General features: G+C 32.9%; 2 protein-coding genes across 3 annotated transcripts; both read left to right on the top strand.

The window, feature by feature from the left end:
* Nucleotides 1-480: 480 nt before the first annotated feature.
* On the top strand, nucleotides 481-8,949 carry LOC129290957 (NAD-dependent malic enzyme 59 kDa isoform, mitochondrial). 2 transcript variants are annotated; one of them, XM_054928018.1, is made up of 19 exons: nucleotides 488-903; nucleotides 1,665-1,761; nucleotides 1,888-2,006; nucleotides 2,085-2,252; nucleotides 3,571-3,699; nucleotides 4,158-4,218; nucleotides 4,682-4,785; nucleotides 4,873-4,956; nucleotides 5,038-5,144; nucleotides 5,268-5,370; nucleotides 5,657-5,764; nucleotides 5,944-6,009; nucleotides 6,192-6,264; nucleotides 6,358-6,444; nucleotides 6,598-6,652; nucleotides 6,740-6,811; nucleotides 7,296-7,358; nucleotides 7,759-7,873; nucleotides 8,523-8,949. In XM_054928018.1, the coding sequence occupies exons 1-19, from the start codon at nucleotides 775-777 to the stop codon at nucleotides 8,592-8,594; spliced, it is 1,812 nt and encodes a 603-aa protein (XP_054783993.1). In that variant the 5' UTR covers nucleotides 488-774; the 3' UTR covers nucleotides 8,595-8,949. The 2 variants fall into 2 exon arrangements, with proteins under 2 accessions (XP_054783994.1, XP_054783993.1); XM_054928019.1 differs by lacking the exon at nucleotides 7,759-7,873 and having other exon boundaries at nucleotides 481-903.
* Nucleotides 8,950-10,945: 1,996 nt separating this feature from the next.
* On the top strand, nucleotides 10,946-14,376 carry LOC129290967 ((+)-neomenthol dehydrogenase-like). The gene is made up of 5 exons (XM_054928035.1): nucleotides 10,946-11,202; nucleotides 11,334-11,580; nucleotides 12,869-12,910; nucleotides 13,005-13,181; nucleotides 13,824-14,376. Exons 1-5 carry the CDS (start codon nucleotides 11,183-11,185, stop codon nucleotides 14,199-14,201), a joined length of 864 nt encoding a protein of 287 aa, XP_054784010.1. The 5' UTR covers nucleotides 10,946-11,182; the 3' UTR covers nucleotides 14,202-14,376.
* Nucleotides 14,377-15,504: the final 1,128 nt, after the last annotated feature.

The following is a 15,504-nucleotide window of genomic DNA, read 5'->3' on the forward strand; positions in this document are numbered from 1 at the left end:
TTATTCAATAAAAAATATCATATTAAATTTTTTCTAATTTTATGTGTTATTTTTACTTATGTCACTTTAAATTATTTTAATTTCTTAGCTTTTCTCTTTTCCCTAATTTATGGTGATGATAAAGAGAAAAATCAAAAAATTTAAGGAAATATTATATTTAAAAAAATTATTAAAAATAATAACACATATTTTATTTGATTTGAACTGATAAATTTCGATTCGATAGAGCATGGATGGCGTAAGCTTCTGTCCAGCAATAATTTTTCACCGTACATATACATACATACATGTGTGCGCATAAAAAATTTGAAATTTCAATGAAACTAAATTTTGACCAATACCTTCGCGTTCTCCGCTCAAATCCTGGTTATTTTCGGGCAGTTTCCCCTCCACTCATCTCTCTCAGCTTCCCGCTTTCTCTCTGCCCGTATATCCCGGGCAGCTGCAACTCCCGCTCCAAAAATACAGTCCCAGCTCTAGCCTTGGCCTGCTCCAGATTTTGCACACAGCAACGATACTAAAAGAGGAAGGCCGAAAAAAAAAAAATTAATATTTTAACCCTATAAATATACATGTCGTAATCGGAGAGGTTAGCCCTTCATTCCTGCAATAAATTTTCTCGACAAAACGTGGTTCGGACGACTGAGAAAGCGACTCTAACAGTAGACAAGACCTCCACTGGCTTCATCTTCAATTTTACCTTTCTACTCAGTCTCGTCCGGTTGAATTTTCTTCTTCTCTGTTTTCGATTTTCTTTCGTTGTCGCGGCGAAGAATGTGGAACCTCGCACGATTCGCCGCTTCCAGTCTGGGCCGATCCCGGCGGTTCTCGACGGCGATTCCTGGACCTTGCATTGTTCGTAAGCGTGGTGCTGATATCCTCCACGATCCGTGGTTCAACAAGGTTCACATTCAGTCTGCTGCGTTGTTGGCTTATATTGGTTTTATTTTTTATTTTCTCGTTGTTAGCTTCCCGTATTAGACTTGGCTTCGCATTTGGACGTTGCAAATATTACAGTTTTTGATGAAAGTAAACTTACTTTGTTGGATGCTTACTAATAACTTGCTTTGTGATAATTGCTGTTATGAAGAGTGAGTTTGGTTTCGGGGGATTTAATTGTTTACATAATTACCCAAACTTGATGCTCCTTATGAATTGGTGATGATGTCGTTTCGAATATTAAGTTGTAGTTCGCTTAAAAAATGAAGACTCGATAAATTTGTGATTTGGGGTTTATTTGATGAATTCAGCAGAAGTCTGAGTGCTATACAACTAGTTGTTCTTGTGCTCATATCAATGAATGCAAAATTTAACATAGAAGCTCATTAATTGACTAATAGTCGGTTGAGGAAAGCTAACTGCTGGGAGTTTGCATTCCACTGCCGGAAGTATCGTCTTCTCTAAAGGAGCAAAATTATCTTTAGATACTTAAAGCGAGACGCATCTTAATTTTGTATGCTCGTAGATTGTTGATTAGGTATTTAGGTTTCGTATCAGAACAACTGTTAATAATATATGTGCTATCCAGTTCTGGATATTTATGCTTCTCCATGGTTTGTGTCTTACAAATACGGGGGTGATGACGAATTGGTGATCAAACTTGTGCTCATGGTCTTCATTTCGAATTCCTCCTCTCAAAACGTGTGTTTATCCTCTTAATGCAGGATACTGGGTTTCCTTTGACTGAAAGAGATAGATTAGGCCTCCGAGGCCTTCTTCCTCCCCGTGTTATATCATTTGAGCAGCAATATGACCGATTCAGTAAGTTTAAGTCCTAATATTGTGATATTATTGTATCTTTATAAGTTTAGTGTTGGTAATTTTTGCCTCTCTGCACTGAACTACTTGGGGATGATTGTCATATACTTTATTTGCTTTTATTTTCAGTGAATTCTTATCGATCTCTGGAGAAAAATACTCAGGGCCAATCAGATAAATTTGTTTCCTTATCCAAATGGAGGATCTTAAATAGATTGCATGACAGGAATGAGACTTTATATTATAGAGTAAGTTACTGATTTGATAATATGAAAATGCCGGAAAATCTAGTATTATCTGAAAGTTTTATCTTCCCTTTTGTTCAGGTTCTTATTGATAATATTCAAGAGTTTTCTCCAATAATATATACTCCTACAGTTGGATTAGTGTGTCAAAATTATTCTGGTTTATTTCGACGGCCACGAGGAATGTATTTTAGCGCGAAAGATAAAGGAGAAATGATGTCAATGATCTATAACTGGCCAGCCCAGAAGGTATTACATTAATATTGGTAAACACTTAAACTTCTTATCTGTTTATTTAATCATTGCAAATGTAATTGACTGTTTTTCTTATATTTATTCCCTTTTCACTTCCACACACCATCCTTCAAGATAGCGATCTATATAATCATTGATACTTGATGAATTCTGTTCCTATAAGAATGCTAGGATATTGAATTCTTATGCTAAAATTTATTAAGTTTGCAATATTTGAGGGATCGATAAACAAAAGATAAATGGCTTGGATTTGTAAAATTCTCTTATTTAGTATCTCATGAAAAAAAAAAAAAATCTACCAAGTAACATGTTGACATTTGTAATTATATTAGAGGAACATGTAAGTACACCAATGGAGGGTTTTCTAATTAGAGTTTGTTTTGACCCAGATTAATGTGTCCAAAGAATTTTTTTTTTTTTTTGATTGAGCACAAGTGTCCTCCTATTGCAGGCAATCTTGTTTGAAGCATGGTTGGGTACTAAATATGAATGCCTCTCCCAATAGGGACTCGAACATTGATTTGCTCATTGTTAGGGGCTAGCCCTTCCATTAGATCAACACCCTTGTGTAGCTACTATGATGTGGTTTTTTTTTTTTTTTAAATGTGGTATAGGTGTTTCAATATATTATAAAAATAGTGGTTACTTTATATTACATAATCACTCTTTCAACAAAAAGTAGATAATAAACATAATGCCATATAAAATCTGTCAAAATACGAATCCAAATTAATTAATATGGGTCTAATGTTCTTTAACTCTACTAAGAATAGTTGAGAGCAATATATAGTATCATAGCAGTGCACACAATTATGTAACCTAGGAGTTCTCAGTCTTGTTGAGTTAAAAGGTTTAATTTCAGGAATATAAAAAAAAAGGGTTTAATTTTAGATCTCCAAATCCTAGTGCTAGAGGTATGGTTGGAGATGGGGAGTGGGCATACCCTAACCCTCCCAATTTATATGCAAACCAAAATTTCGGAATGCAAAATAGTACATAACTGGTATGCATGTTGTCTGTACCCTGTTTGCATGGGTTTGGGTATGGCTTGAATAATTTTGTACCCTTGCTTCACATTTTTCACAATCTTGTAACCTCTTTTGCCTTTTTTTTTTCCTCCTGAATTCGTTTATGTATGCGGTCTTAAATTTCAAATTCTTTTCCATGAACTTCTTTACCAAATCACAGTGATATGGTTGCAGTTCAGTTATGTGATTGTATACCTTGCTATGACGTCGCAGCATTGTTATGCTGAAAGTGGCCAGGCTGCTAAACTTTTTATATTATTTTTATTATCTTATCTGTGTTGCAGGTAGACATGATCGTATTGACTGATGGCAGTCGTATTCTTGGCTTAGGTGATCTTGGAGTTCAGGGAATTGGAATACCAATAGGAAAACTTGATGTGTACGTTGCTGCTGCTGGGATCAACCCACAAAAAGTATGCTTTGCCTATCTGTTTGTCTGTCAATCTATCTTTTTATATCTCAAACTGCGTACTGTGTATTGGTGTCTCTTTGTTTGTTGGCATGTTTGGTTTAATTTATAATATATCAAATTTTAACATACATCTGGTGGGAGTTAACTTCAGGCTTTTACCATGGTGATCTTGATTTAAAGCATTCTTGACATCTAAATCATACATGAGATGACTACCCTTGTTTGGATACTTGGCCTACAAAATTTCATTTATTGTTTGTTAGCTATCATTTATTTGAATCTATCCAAGGTAGTCTATGCACATACATGGCTACACGAGTTGACAACATATTCATGATGTTTTGACTATTTCTGGGTGATGCACTACATTGAAGCTGCGTTTCTTTAATTTACCAAGTGTTTCTTGATAAGGCCATTATCTCTATTATAATTACTCTATCATATTCCTATTCATGACAGATTCTTCCAGTCATGTTAGATGTTGGCACCAACAATCCAAAGCTACTAGAAGACCGCCTTTGTGAGTAAAACTGTGTTCTTGTTTTTCCTATGTTAGCTTATTTCACGTCTGCCTTTCATCTCATTCTCTCATTTCACTGAAGTCTTGTGTTTTTATTTGTAAAACTGAGGAATGTGCCATGTTTATCATTACCTTACATTTATGTTGTTGCTGTTGAATGATACTTCGTTGGAGTTAATGGCTCTTGTGGATTGTGTGTCTTGAAATTTTTTGCTTCTGTAGATTTTTGGATCTTTGAATTAGATCTTCAATAGGTGCGGCACTGATGGTTGTTTGAATGACTTTCTTTCTAGCTCCTAATCAATTTATTTTGAAAATTTGAATGAATTAATGAAATACTTTTTCTTTTGGTTAAGAATATTGACTGTATTTAACATCCTAGCTTAATTTCACAGCCTTATTAATTCCTTCCAGTTGGGTTTTGAAACATGTAAAATTTTATGACATTGTTTTCTTGTTGCAGATTTAGGACTTAGACAGCCTAGGTTGGAAGGTGATGAATATTTATCAATAGTGGACGAATTCATGGAAGCTGTTCATGCTAGATGGCCTAAGGCTATAGTACAAGTTTGTCTTTTTTCTAAAACATTGTTCCCAACGTTCAATCTACATTATATTAATTTTGTAAATTGATGATTTGTTTAATGTTATCAGTTTGAGGATTTCCAAATGAAGTGGGCTTTTGAAACCCTGCAACGATATCGTAAAAAGTTTTGCATGTTTAATGATGATATACAGGTGAGAAAGTGATATCATTTTCTGCTCAAGCAAAAACTTTAAGATTTTTCCCCACATTTACTCCCCCTTCTTTTCCTGAAGGGAACTGCTGGTGTTGCGCTTGCTGGGTTATTGGGAGCTGTGAGAGCCCAAGGTCGACCATTGTCTGATTTTGTGAAGCAGAAGATAGTTGTGGTTGGAGCTGGGAGGTACTTGCAAGACTTGGTTTAATGCGTTCCATTCCATATTTGGTGTCCAGTTTGGTTTGTTGTTTTGTTGTGTTTCTTATTGTAGCTGTTTTTGGACTTGTAAATTTAATGTCTGGCATGCAGTGCTGGGCTTGGTGTTCTTAACATGGCTGTCCAGGCAGTTGCAAGGATGGTGGGGTGCAGTGAAACAGCTGCCAAAAGTCAGTTCTTTTTAATTGATAAAGATGTAAGCTTCCACAATTTTTACCTACACTAGTCCTATAAGTTGCAACTTTCCAATTCTATGAACTTGCTCGTTATCAGAATGCAAGGCCTACCTATCGCTGCCCTTGTAATTTTTTAATTTTGACCGAACTTTGTATCTAAACTGTTCTTATTAATTTTTTATTATCTTGTTTTCTGTATTAATTCATATTTATTTCTCCTGTTAAATGGCATGAGAAAACAGATTATTTTGTGGCATCATTTTTTAGATATTGCTGTTTCATATAAAGTAACATGTTTAAATGCAGGGTCTTGTCACAACTGAAAGGTGCCACCTAGATCCGGCCGCTGCACCATTTGCTAAAAGTCCAAGAGACGTAGAGGGGCTTAGTGAGGGTGCCCCTATAATTGAAGTGGTAAATGTTAAAGGATTCGTCTAGGAAACTTCATTGGTTTCACTTTAACGATATGAGGAAAATTTATATTAAATAAGAGGACTCAGATATCAGATGCGTGGCTGCAGTTATGCTATTTTACAAGGTAATGCATACTCATTTGAACTCATAATTTAATGGTTGATCCTACTGATTTTTAGGTTAAGAAGGTTAAGCCACATGTGCTTGTTGGATTGTCAGGGGTTGGTGGTATTTTCAATGAGGAGGTAAATTCCTTCTAGAAATAGAATAGCACTTCTATCATGCCTTAACTTTCTGTGATGCATGTTAAAATGTAAAATGTAATAGAGATACTAGAAATGTGTTTTGTTTTGGCAGCTTATGGTTCTGCAATATGCATTTCACTACAATTGAATTGCTTAATTTTAATGGTTGAGATTCAACTCAGGTGCTTAAGGCAATGAGAGAATCTGTTTCGACAAAACCTGCTATCTTTGCCATGTCTAATCCCACCATGAATGGTTTGTTTGTACAAGGCTTATCAAGCACTCATAATTCCTCAATGATGTTCATTTTTTTAATGTTGACACTGTTGTTTTTAACCATTGGAACAGCTGAGTGCACTGCCGCTGATGCTTTTAAACATGCTGGAGAAAATATAGTTTTTGCTAGTGGAAGTCCTTTCCAGAATGTAGACCTTGGTAATAATCTCTTGTTTAAATGATTGATTTTGAACTTTGAAATCTGAATCAGATTTCCTGATTTATGGGGTTATATAGGTTTATTTTAGCTTGATTTGCTTGTACAATAAATAGCATAATTACCTTGATCCTCTGAATAAACCTTGTGTGCAGGTAATGGAAAAGTAGGCCATGTAAATCAAGCAAACAACATGTACCTGTTCCCAGGGTATGTTTTGTTGATTCAAGTTCTTTCATGAATCATATCTATCTGTGAAGATATTGATGTGGTTTCAATGGTCACCTTCCGTTCCAGGATTGGTTTGGGAGCTCTTCTGTCAGGTGCTCGTCTTATAACTGATGGAATGTTGCAGGCAGCCTCTGAATGGTATGCAGCTGGACATTTTAACTTTTATGCTTGTATCTTTCTCAACCCCAAGCTTTCTGAACTAGCATTAACGGAAGTGTGAGAAAATTGGTGTTTGATTTTTCTAAATCCTAGCTTGATGGAAATCCAGTGGCTGTGCTGCTCTTTCATTATACCTTGAGTAGTTTGTCGTTCTATGTATTCTCTAATCATTTTACTTGATTTTCTTTATCTCTTCCCTTTCTTAAAACTTGCATACGGATCCAATCGTTCACTAACTTTTCTAGGGTTCTGCCTTTTGTACTAACTTTGAACTTGCTATCCTATGCACCTCATCGAGGCTAATGAACTTTCTTCAGCGAGTTTTATGGTGAACTATTGATTATTTTGGTTTGATTACTTTGCATCATTTAAGTTGTTCAATCTTTGATGAGATGTCTGATTTGGCTCAATGCCTCGATGCTTTCCTTTACAATAAATTGCTGACATGCTGCCATCCTTACAGCCTTGCTTCATACATGACAGAAGACGAAGTCCTAAAAGGAATCTTGTATCCATCCATTAATAGGTAGTATTGCATTTTTGCTTTGTTATTGTGTGATATTTGTTTTCTCTCAAAACTACTTCTTCCCTGTCACTTTTTATTAAGTATCAGAAATCAAAATTTTCTGAACACGTCAAAGAGCTTCTTCTTCTTTTTTTTTGCATGTCAAGTTTGGTGATAAACTTAAGTTTTGTTCTACCCATCTCTCATTAAAAAAAAAAAAAAAAAAATCCATCCATGTCCTAAAATGAAATGGTTATAGAGGAGTTATAATTATATTATATTACTACTTTGTACTCTAAAATAGATGTCTACCTGATATTTTCAAAAGAAATAAAAGAAAAAAATGGTCTTGGTGTTTTAATGAGGTGGGATAGTTGATAGAATGCTTCGACGGTTAGCTAAGTCTAGTTCGCCGCTGCAGTATCCGAAATGTTACAGCAGAGGTTGGAGCTGCTGTTCTGCGGGAAGCAGTTGCAGAGGGGCTGGCAGAAGGGAACAGTGATATAGGGTTCAAAGAACTCTCGCTCATGTCAAAAGTATGGAATACTGCTTGCTCATATAACTTTAAGATATATTACAATTGTTTTGGGGTATATCGAGCCTCTATATGTTGCATTCTTTTGGTAGAATTAGATGTGCAAGATTACCGTTAAATGGAGTGACTTAATTGGTAAGACATGCTTGAACCTGTTAAAGGACCTCTGCAATTGTAGGGGTTCAAGTCTGCTGTAAAGCATACTTGTGGCAAGGGATCCAAAGATAGGGGGGGATTTTCAATTTGATATTCGAACATTAACCCTTTTTTTGGATGAGGAGGAAAATAGGGAGGAAGAAAAACTCCTAAAAATGGTAAAAAAAAAAAAAACTATTTTTAGAAATTTCTCCTCCTAGTTTTCTTTCCACCCTATTTTCTTCCCATTTTTCCCTCCATCCATACCAAGTTTTTACAAGTATGCAAAATCCTAGAGATCTTGTTATTTTTCTATCAGGAAAAACATAAATACAGTTTTTAGGTTCATGTTATCATGTACATAGTAAAATTATGAGATGGAGTCTTTTCTTTTTCTTTTTTAAATTAATCTTTTTATCTCACCTAAACAATCTCACCTAAACAAAACATAATCCCATCCTGGTTTCACCTGAATTCCACCGCTTCTTACTTAATGGCTGTTGCACTGGTTGCAGGAGGAGACGGTGGAGTACATCAGAGACAATATGTGGTACCCTGTATATAGCCCTCTTGTTCATGAAAAATAAGCATCCTGAATTTTCCGCGACATATTCTTGAAGGCCTTGTGTGATCACATAAAATGTTGCTTCGGTCAAGCCTTCTATATTATTGTTGATGATTTATAATGGTTTGTCAAGTCAGGACTAGCAAGCTTCTGTGAAAATTTTGTAGTTCTTGATTTGATCTTGGTAAATCCTCATGGATGTGTATAATGTTGAAAATAGATAACGTGTTCCCTTATTTATCCACGAGCATCTGCGTGGACTTTATTCTTGATGACGCTAAATTCTATGGGAGCTCTATTGACATTTCATTATTACCGGTGGCCGTGGTGGGTTTATAAAACTTTTGTAATCAAGTCTCGGTTATTATCTTTTGGAATCAGGTGTTGGAATCGCCATCGGAAAGTAGAAGCCTTGAAACTATAATATTTTGTTAAATTAAATAGTGATATCACACGAGATGAAACAGAATGGATGACAAATTCGATAACCAGACAATGAATTGCTCAAAAGGCTGCTTTTTATTGGGTGCTCGTTCTGTTTGCCTAACTGAACAAATGATCTACCTAATTCTGTGTTTTCGCCTACTAAAGTTTACACAAGTGCAAGGGAAGTGTCAGTTTTTTGACTTTTTGCATGTAATAATCCCGACCAGAATTAATTTTTTATTCTTTCTTCTAGAAGTGTGCATTTAATCTAAATTAAATCTTTTACTTTGATTTTTGAAAAAATATCACTCCTGGACCATTGAAGTAATTTAGTATTAAACAAGTATTAAAAATTTTAAAATATTATTACAAAATTAAGTGATTAATTTAAAAATAATTTTAGATATAAAAATATTCTAATAATCATTTTTTTAACTTGTCAACAATACTTTTTTATTAAATATAAATGAATATTTATTAATTAGTAAATGATCACCTTTTGAAATATAATTTATATTTATTTTTTCTCACAATTAAATTCTTTTATATTTTTAAATTTATCAATTAGTGAATAATTTTTTATTAAATATAAATTAATATTTATTAATTAAAAAATGATTACTTATTGACACATGCTTTACACCTGTTTATTTTTACAATTAAGTTCTCTTAAATTTTTGGAGGTTATTGGAGAGAATATTGAAAAAAGAAAAAGATGAAAATTAAATAAAAAGGAACGATAAATTAAAATAAGTTTATTTAATAAAAATTTAATATTTTTTAAAAAAATTATTTTTTAAGGCGTCAAAATTCTTTTATTATTTGAAATATGCTGCGTGTGGTTGTTGCTAACTTTTTTACTTTTCAGTTGATTGGAAAGCAATGGTTTATTTGTTTGGCCATCGTGCAACGTGACTGATTATAAGAGAAGTCAACATTTGAAGGCTGGGTAAACTTTCTCCTTTATCCAAGTATAATGCACATTGGCTTGCAGGAAAGATAATTATTTAGTTAAAAAAAAAAGACCAAAAAAGTTGCTTAACAGCGACAAACTGTAAATAAATTGGAAGTTTTATTTGGACGTGCCTTGTCAATTTTTTCAGTTTTAATGTGTCATCATCTAGAAGAATCAGAAAAGGCAAAAACCAACAAATGGAAAACGTTCACCTCTAATCCCTCTGACTCAGAGTTTTGCACTGTTATTTAATTTCAAAATATTTTACTTAATGAATATTACACCACAAAGTTGACACTAAAATGTTTTTACTCTTTTTAAAATATTTATTATTTATTTAAACATTATAATGATTGGATTTAAATTAATCATATATATCACAAAATTGATAAAATAAAATTAAGTGATAATAAACGGTATTGAAGAACAGTGATTTTCAGGTAATAAAATATTTTTATAACAATGAAGGAATGACTTTAGCTATGATTCTTGTACATTGATTCCTCGCACCATTAAAATAAGTATATAAATAGCATTTTCTATCTAAAATATAATATAAATATAAATGAAGAAGAATGACAAAAAAATCTCATTGAAGTATGAGAATCTCAAATTAGGACCATAAATAACAAACTCTATGAATTAAATTAAGGAAATATTAAACCAAAAGCAGGTGTATTTTTTAATAATTATTTATTATATAATAAATTCTTGTTATTAATATTATTAAGATTAAGATGTTATATATTTTTATAAAAAATTAATAAAATTTAAAAATTATACTAGGTCAAATTTTCTTTTTCCTTTCTGGACAAATGTATTTAACTAAATTTTCTATAAACTTAAAAAAGTGTTTTTATTCAAAAAATTAATTATTCATTAATAATTTTATTTGTAATAATTTTTATTTTATATAAGGACTTGCAAATAAGTTTCCCATTTTTATTTATATGAGAAGGATGATAATCGCGTCAAAATCTGACCGTGAAAGATTGTCTTCTCTGATTCTGTTTCAGAATCGTCATGATTCATGTCTCCCTCCAGTTTTCCTTTTTGCTACCACATATTCAATGGATTCCTTGTCTTTTACTTTAATGTTTTCCTTCTCACGTGTCTCAAATATTTCTGCGTATCAATCCGTCCAAACGTCAAAGTTTGAATCTGGTTTGCAAAAATTATATATTTCTTCTACCTGATATAATCCTCCGTCTTGCGCAGTTTCTGCATCAATGGCGGAAACTAAGGAAAGGTACCACCACTACTGCATCTTCTTCTTCATCCCCATTTGAACCATTCTATTCGAATTTCCATAAGATCCTTCCATTTTGTTCACTACATCTATGATATATGTTGATTTCGTAGCACTGATTGTGGTTTCAGGTATGGTGTTGTTACAGGGGCGAACAGAGGAATAGGGTTGGAGACTATGAAAATGTTGGCCTCCAATGGAGTCAAGGTGGTTCTCACAGCCAGAGATGAGAAGAGGGGCCTCGAAGCCCTGGAGAAATTGAAAGCGTTTGGCTTCTCTGACCTTGTAATTTTTCACCAGCTTGATGTGACGGACACTGCTAGTATCGCATCTCTTGTGGATTTTGTTAAAACTCAATTTGGGAGACTTGACATTCTGGTTAGAATGAATATTGAATATTCTCAACTCTCTTTTTATTCTTCTTTTATTTGCTCTCGTTTGTCCAGTGAAATGGAATTTGATCGATTGGAATCTTGTATGCGACTTAACTATTTTCATGAGCATGAATTCGTAACTAAATCTACCCAATATTTGATTTTCGAGGGAGATCAATTGGTAGTTATGGTTTGCTACGTTCTTTTTACAAAAGTTGTGGGCTCAGATGTTGCTGCTGTGACGTGGTGACGTGATTACTTTATTGAATCTGTAAACTCTTCTGTAGGTATTTTTTGAACGCGTAAGCATGCCTTAACTAGTTCTAGGACTCAATTTACCTGAAACTTTTTCAACCAAAAAAAAAAAAAAATAAACAGAGAGTGCTTGGAAGGATTTTTCTAACTTCTACATGATTGTTGTACTTCAGTTGGCTGGTATGAAATCTTTAACGACAGCGACAGTTCACTGTTTGATGCTGTTTTTGCTTTTTTGTTCTTGAAAGGTTTTTAAAAATGAACGACAGAATTTATTTGGAATATATTTTCTTGCAAATAATTTTCTCTATATCGCTTTAGAGAAAGCTGAGAACAAATGAAGGTGTTCATTGTTCTAAAATGGTAGAAGCTATAAGAAAACTTAGAGCTTCTATGACTAGTGTGATCGAAAGTGAGATCTCCGCCATCCCCATCCTTCATAACTAAATGAAACTTTAGTACAAAAAATGATGGCTTTATGCTTTATTCCCACATGAAGCTTCAAAAGCTTTCGTGTAAGATATGTTAGAGATGATAAGACCACTATTCATTGGAGATTAAACAGATTGTACATATATGTATATTAAAGAATTGGAGACTATACCAAAGGAAGTTGGATTTAGTGGAAGAAGTTAGTCTCTCACAACGTGGCTAAGGTTTTAATTCTCACCAAGAGAGGTGCTTTAGTGCGTGACTATGCCTTAAACAAGATTGCTTTCAATAAAAAGATAGCGGAAAAAAAAACAGAAGAAATAAAAACTATTTAAGAACATAAACCAAACAGGATAGCTAGCGTCTTTCTTTCCTTTATTATTATTTTTTTAAAAAAAAGTTGCCAACCTTCTTGTAAGCTTGAAACACTCAGAACCCCTAGAGACATGGAATGCCTCATAGCAGCCAAACTAAAACCACTGTTAGCTTTGTCACTTATCTGTGGAGCGAATGAGCTGAATCTGATCTTGCTGGTATCGATACAAACTCTTATTTTTTCAGTGTTTACCCTTGGCTTCATATGACAGTGAATCATTGTTTTGCAGGTGAACAATGCTGCAATCAGTGGAGTAAATATAGATGAGTTGGTTAGTCATTGAGCTCTTTTTCTCTACTCCTTTTGTTGTATTTGTCTATATTTATATAAATCACCTAAAAAGATTGTTTTTAATTATTCTGCAGGGGGAGGGCCCACCTTTCAACTGGAAGGAATTGACTCAAACTTATGATTTGGCTGAAAAATGTCTTAAAACAAATTATTATGGTGCTAAGGAAACAGCGGAGGCTTTTCTTCCACTTCTTCAATTGTCCAATTCTCCAAGGATTGTTAATGTTTCCTCCCAAGCAGGGCTGTTGAAGGTATAGTACATTATTACTAATACTTCCTTTGAGCTTTGCTGAAAGTACTGACCTTTTTTCTATATTCAAAACTGAAACAAATTTCCTTGGTGTTTTATTTTATTAAAACTAGAATGGGCCTTATATTTTCTAGAAGTTGACAATAAGTTTCACCATTCACGACTTGTGATCATTGCGTCTTCCTACACTTTTTATACTTCTTATTGACTACACTGACCTCTCTCCTAGCATCAAAATCTACTGAAACCTCACCTGAAATAAAGAGTAAATTACATAGGCCTCCCCTAAATTTGGTTGAAGTTACACAAATCTCTCCTTTATTTTCAAAACATACCAAAATTCCCCTAAAAATAGAAGTGAGTCCTATCTTTTTTTTTTTTTTTTAATAAGTTGGAGGAAGACCATGTGACTTGCTACGTAGTTCCCAAAGTTTTTTTTCCCCTTGTAAGTATTGAAAATAGAGGAGATGTCTTTGTAATTTTAGCAAATCCATTGTTTTTGCTTTCTTAAAATGACATCATATTGTGAGTTCTTCGCTAATATTCCCCAGAATAAGTAGCTCCTTTGAACTCTTGTTTGGGCTGTGATTTCAGATTATTATTACAGCAATGAAAAACTTGTTTAGTGATGTTCTTGTTTCAGGGCATATCAAACATATGGGCAAAAGGGGTGCTTGAAGATGTTGAGAATCTGACAGAAGAGAGAATTGATGAAATACTGAGAGAGTTTGCCAAAGACTTCAAAGAAGGATCAATGGAAACCAAAGGATGGCCAACATTTCTTTCTGCTTATGTGGTTTCAAAAGCAGCCATGAATTCTTACACAAGGATTCTGGCCAGAAGGTACCCAAGCTTGTGCATTAATTGTGTCTGTCCTGGATTCGTAAAAACAGACATGAACAGAAACAGTGGCATCTTATCTGTGGAAGATGGTGCTGCTAGTGTTGTCAGATTAGCTTTGCTCCCAAATGGTTCCCCTTCTGGCCTCTTCTTTGCCCGCCATGAGGTGTCCAGCTTTTGAATTATAGTGGTTAGCTTCACATTTTTGCTCATCAGACTTTGACAATGCGGATCCATGCTGCCATATGTTGCCCACATCTTCCCTAGTCACAATTGCTTGCATCACAAGAAAGACATTGTCTATTATTGTTATCAGTGGTGGTGGTGGGTATAATATAAAGAGGATTTGAACCCCAGCCTTAGCACCCTTATCATGTTCCATTTTTATCACCTGATGAGCTAACCTTAAATGCTGAAACATTTTATCCTTTTTTTTGGATTATATCAAGATGGTTTAAAGTTTAAAACGGGACCACATCCCATCCCACCTTTGATCTACTCTTGTTTGCTAAAATATTTTTTTTAATCATTATAAAAAAATGGACTAAAATGTATAAAACTTTCCTGAATTTTGAAATAGTTGTATATAACTCTTCTCAACTTTAAAAATTTAAAATTAACCTTCTAACCTTTAATTTTGTTTTTCAAAATCCCTTATTGTTAATTATGTTATTTTTTTATGAGGGTTAAAACATCATTCAACTAAAAAATGTTATTAAATAAAATATTATATTGTATAACTATTTATAATAAATTTTTTATATTTTTTGAATAGTTATGACATTAATAATAGTCAAAACAAATGTTATTATCACCATATAAAATTTTAAATATTTACTTTTTTGTTAGTTTTTTCTATTTTTTTGTTATCAATAGTGAATACTTTCTAGTATTAAAAGAAAAATTAATCTAATATGATAATGTTTAAAATTTTAAATATTTTAGTCATCTACATTACATTAATCTAACATGAAAATAAAAATAAAAATTTATTTTTTAAAATAACAAAATCATGTATCATTGATAACAAAAAATATGAAAAAAATAATATAAACATAAGTATTTAAAATTTTATATAGTGATAATAACAGTTTTTTTGTTATTAATGCTTCAACTATCCAAAAAATATAAAAAATTTATTATAAATAGTTATATAATATAATATTTTTGTTTAATAATATTTTTTTAGTTGAATGACATTTTAACCCTCATAAAAAACTCACATAATTAACAATTGAGGGTTTTGAAAAACAAAATTAAAGGTTAGAGAAGTTGATTTTAAAATTTTTAAGGCGATGAGGGTTATTTGTAACTATCTTAAAGTTCAAGAGAGTTTTATATATTTTAGTCTAAGAAATGAGGTATACAATAATTGATTTCTATTATTATTTCTCCATCGTAATTAAATAATATGATAGATAGTTCTATTTATATTTTAATTTTTTGACCAGCCGATTTATATTTTATTTATTCTATGTTACGTA

This window comes from Prosopis cineraria, unplaced genomic scaffold, assembly GCF_029017545.1.
Source record: "Prosopis cineraria cultivar Desert tree isolate PC_DT_omini unplaced genomic scaffold, ASM2901754v1 PC13, whole genome shotgun sequence".
Taxonomy (NCBI): domain Eukaryota; kingdom Viridiplantae; phylum Streptophyta; class Magnoliopsida; order Fabales; family Fabaceae; genus Prosopis; species Prosopis cineraria.

Bases quoted from the DNA above. Each gene is read 5' to 3' on its own strand.
- LOC129290957 (XM_054928018.1), top strand. From the start codon at position 775: ATGTGGAACCTCGCACGATTCGCCGCTTCCAGTCTGGGCCGATCCCGG. The intron at 2,007-2,084 runs GTAAGTTACTGA...CCTTTTGTTCAG, and splicing joins ATGAGACTTTATATTATAGA to GTTCTTATTGATAATATTCA. The intron at 6,653-6,739 runs GTATGTTTTGTT...CTTCCGTTCCAG, and splicing joins AACATGTACCTGTTCCCAGG to GATTGGTTTGGGAGCTCTTC.
- LOC129290967 (XM_054928035.1), top strand. From the start codon at position 11,183: ATGGCGGAAACTAAGGAAAG. The intron at 11,203-11,333 runs GTACCACCACTA...TTGTGGTTTCAG, and splicing joins ATGGCGGAAACTAAGGAAAG to GTATGGTGTTGTTACAGGGG. The intron at 13,182-13,823 runs GTATAGTACATT...TTCTTGTTTCAG, and splicing joins CCCAAGCAGGGCTGTTGAAG to GGCATATCAAACATATGGGC.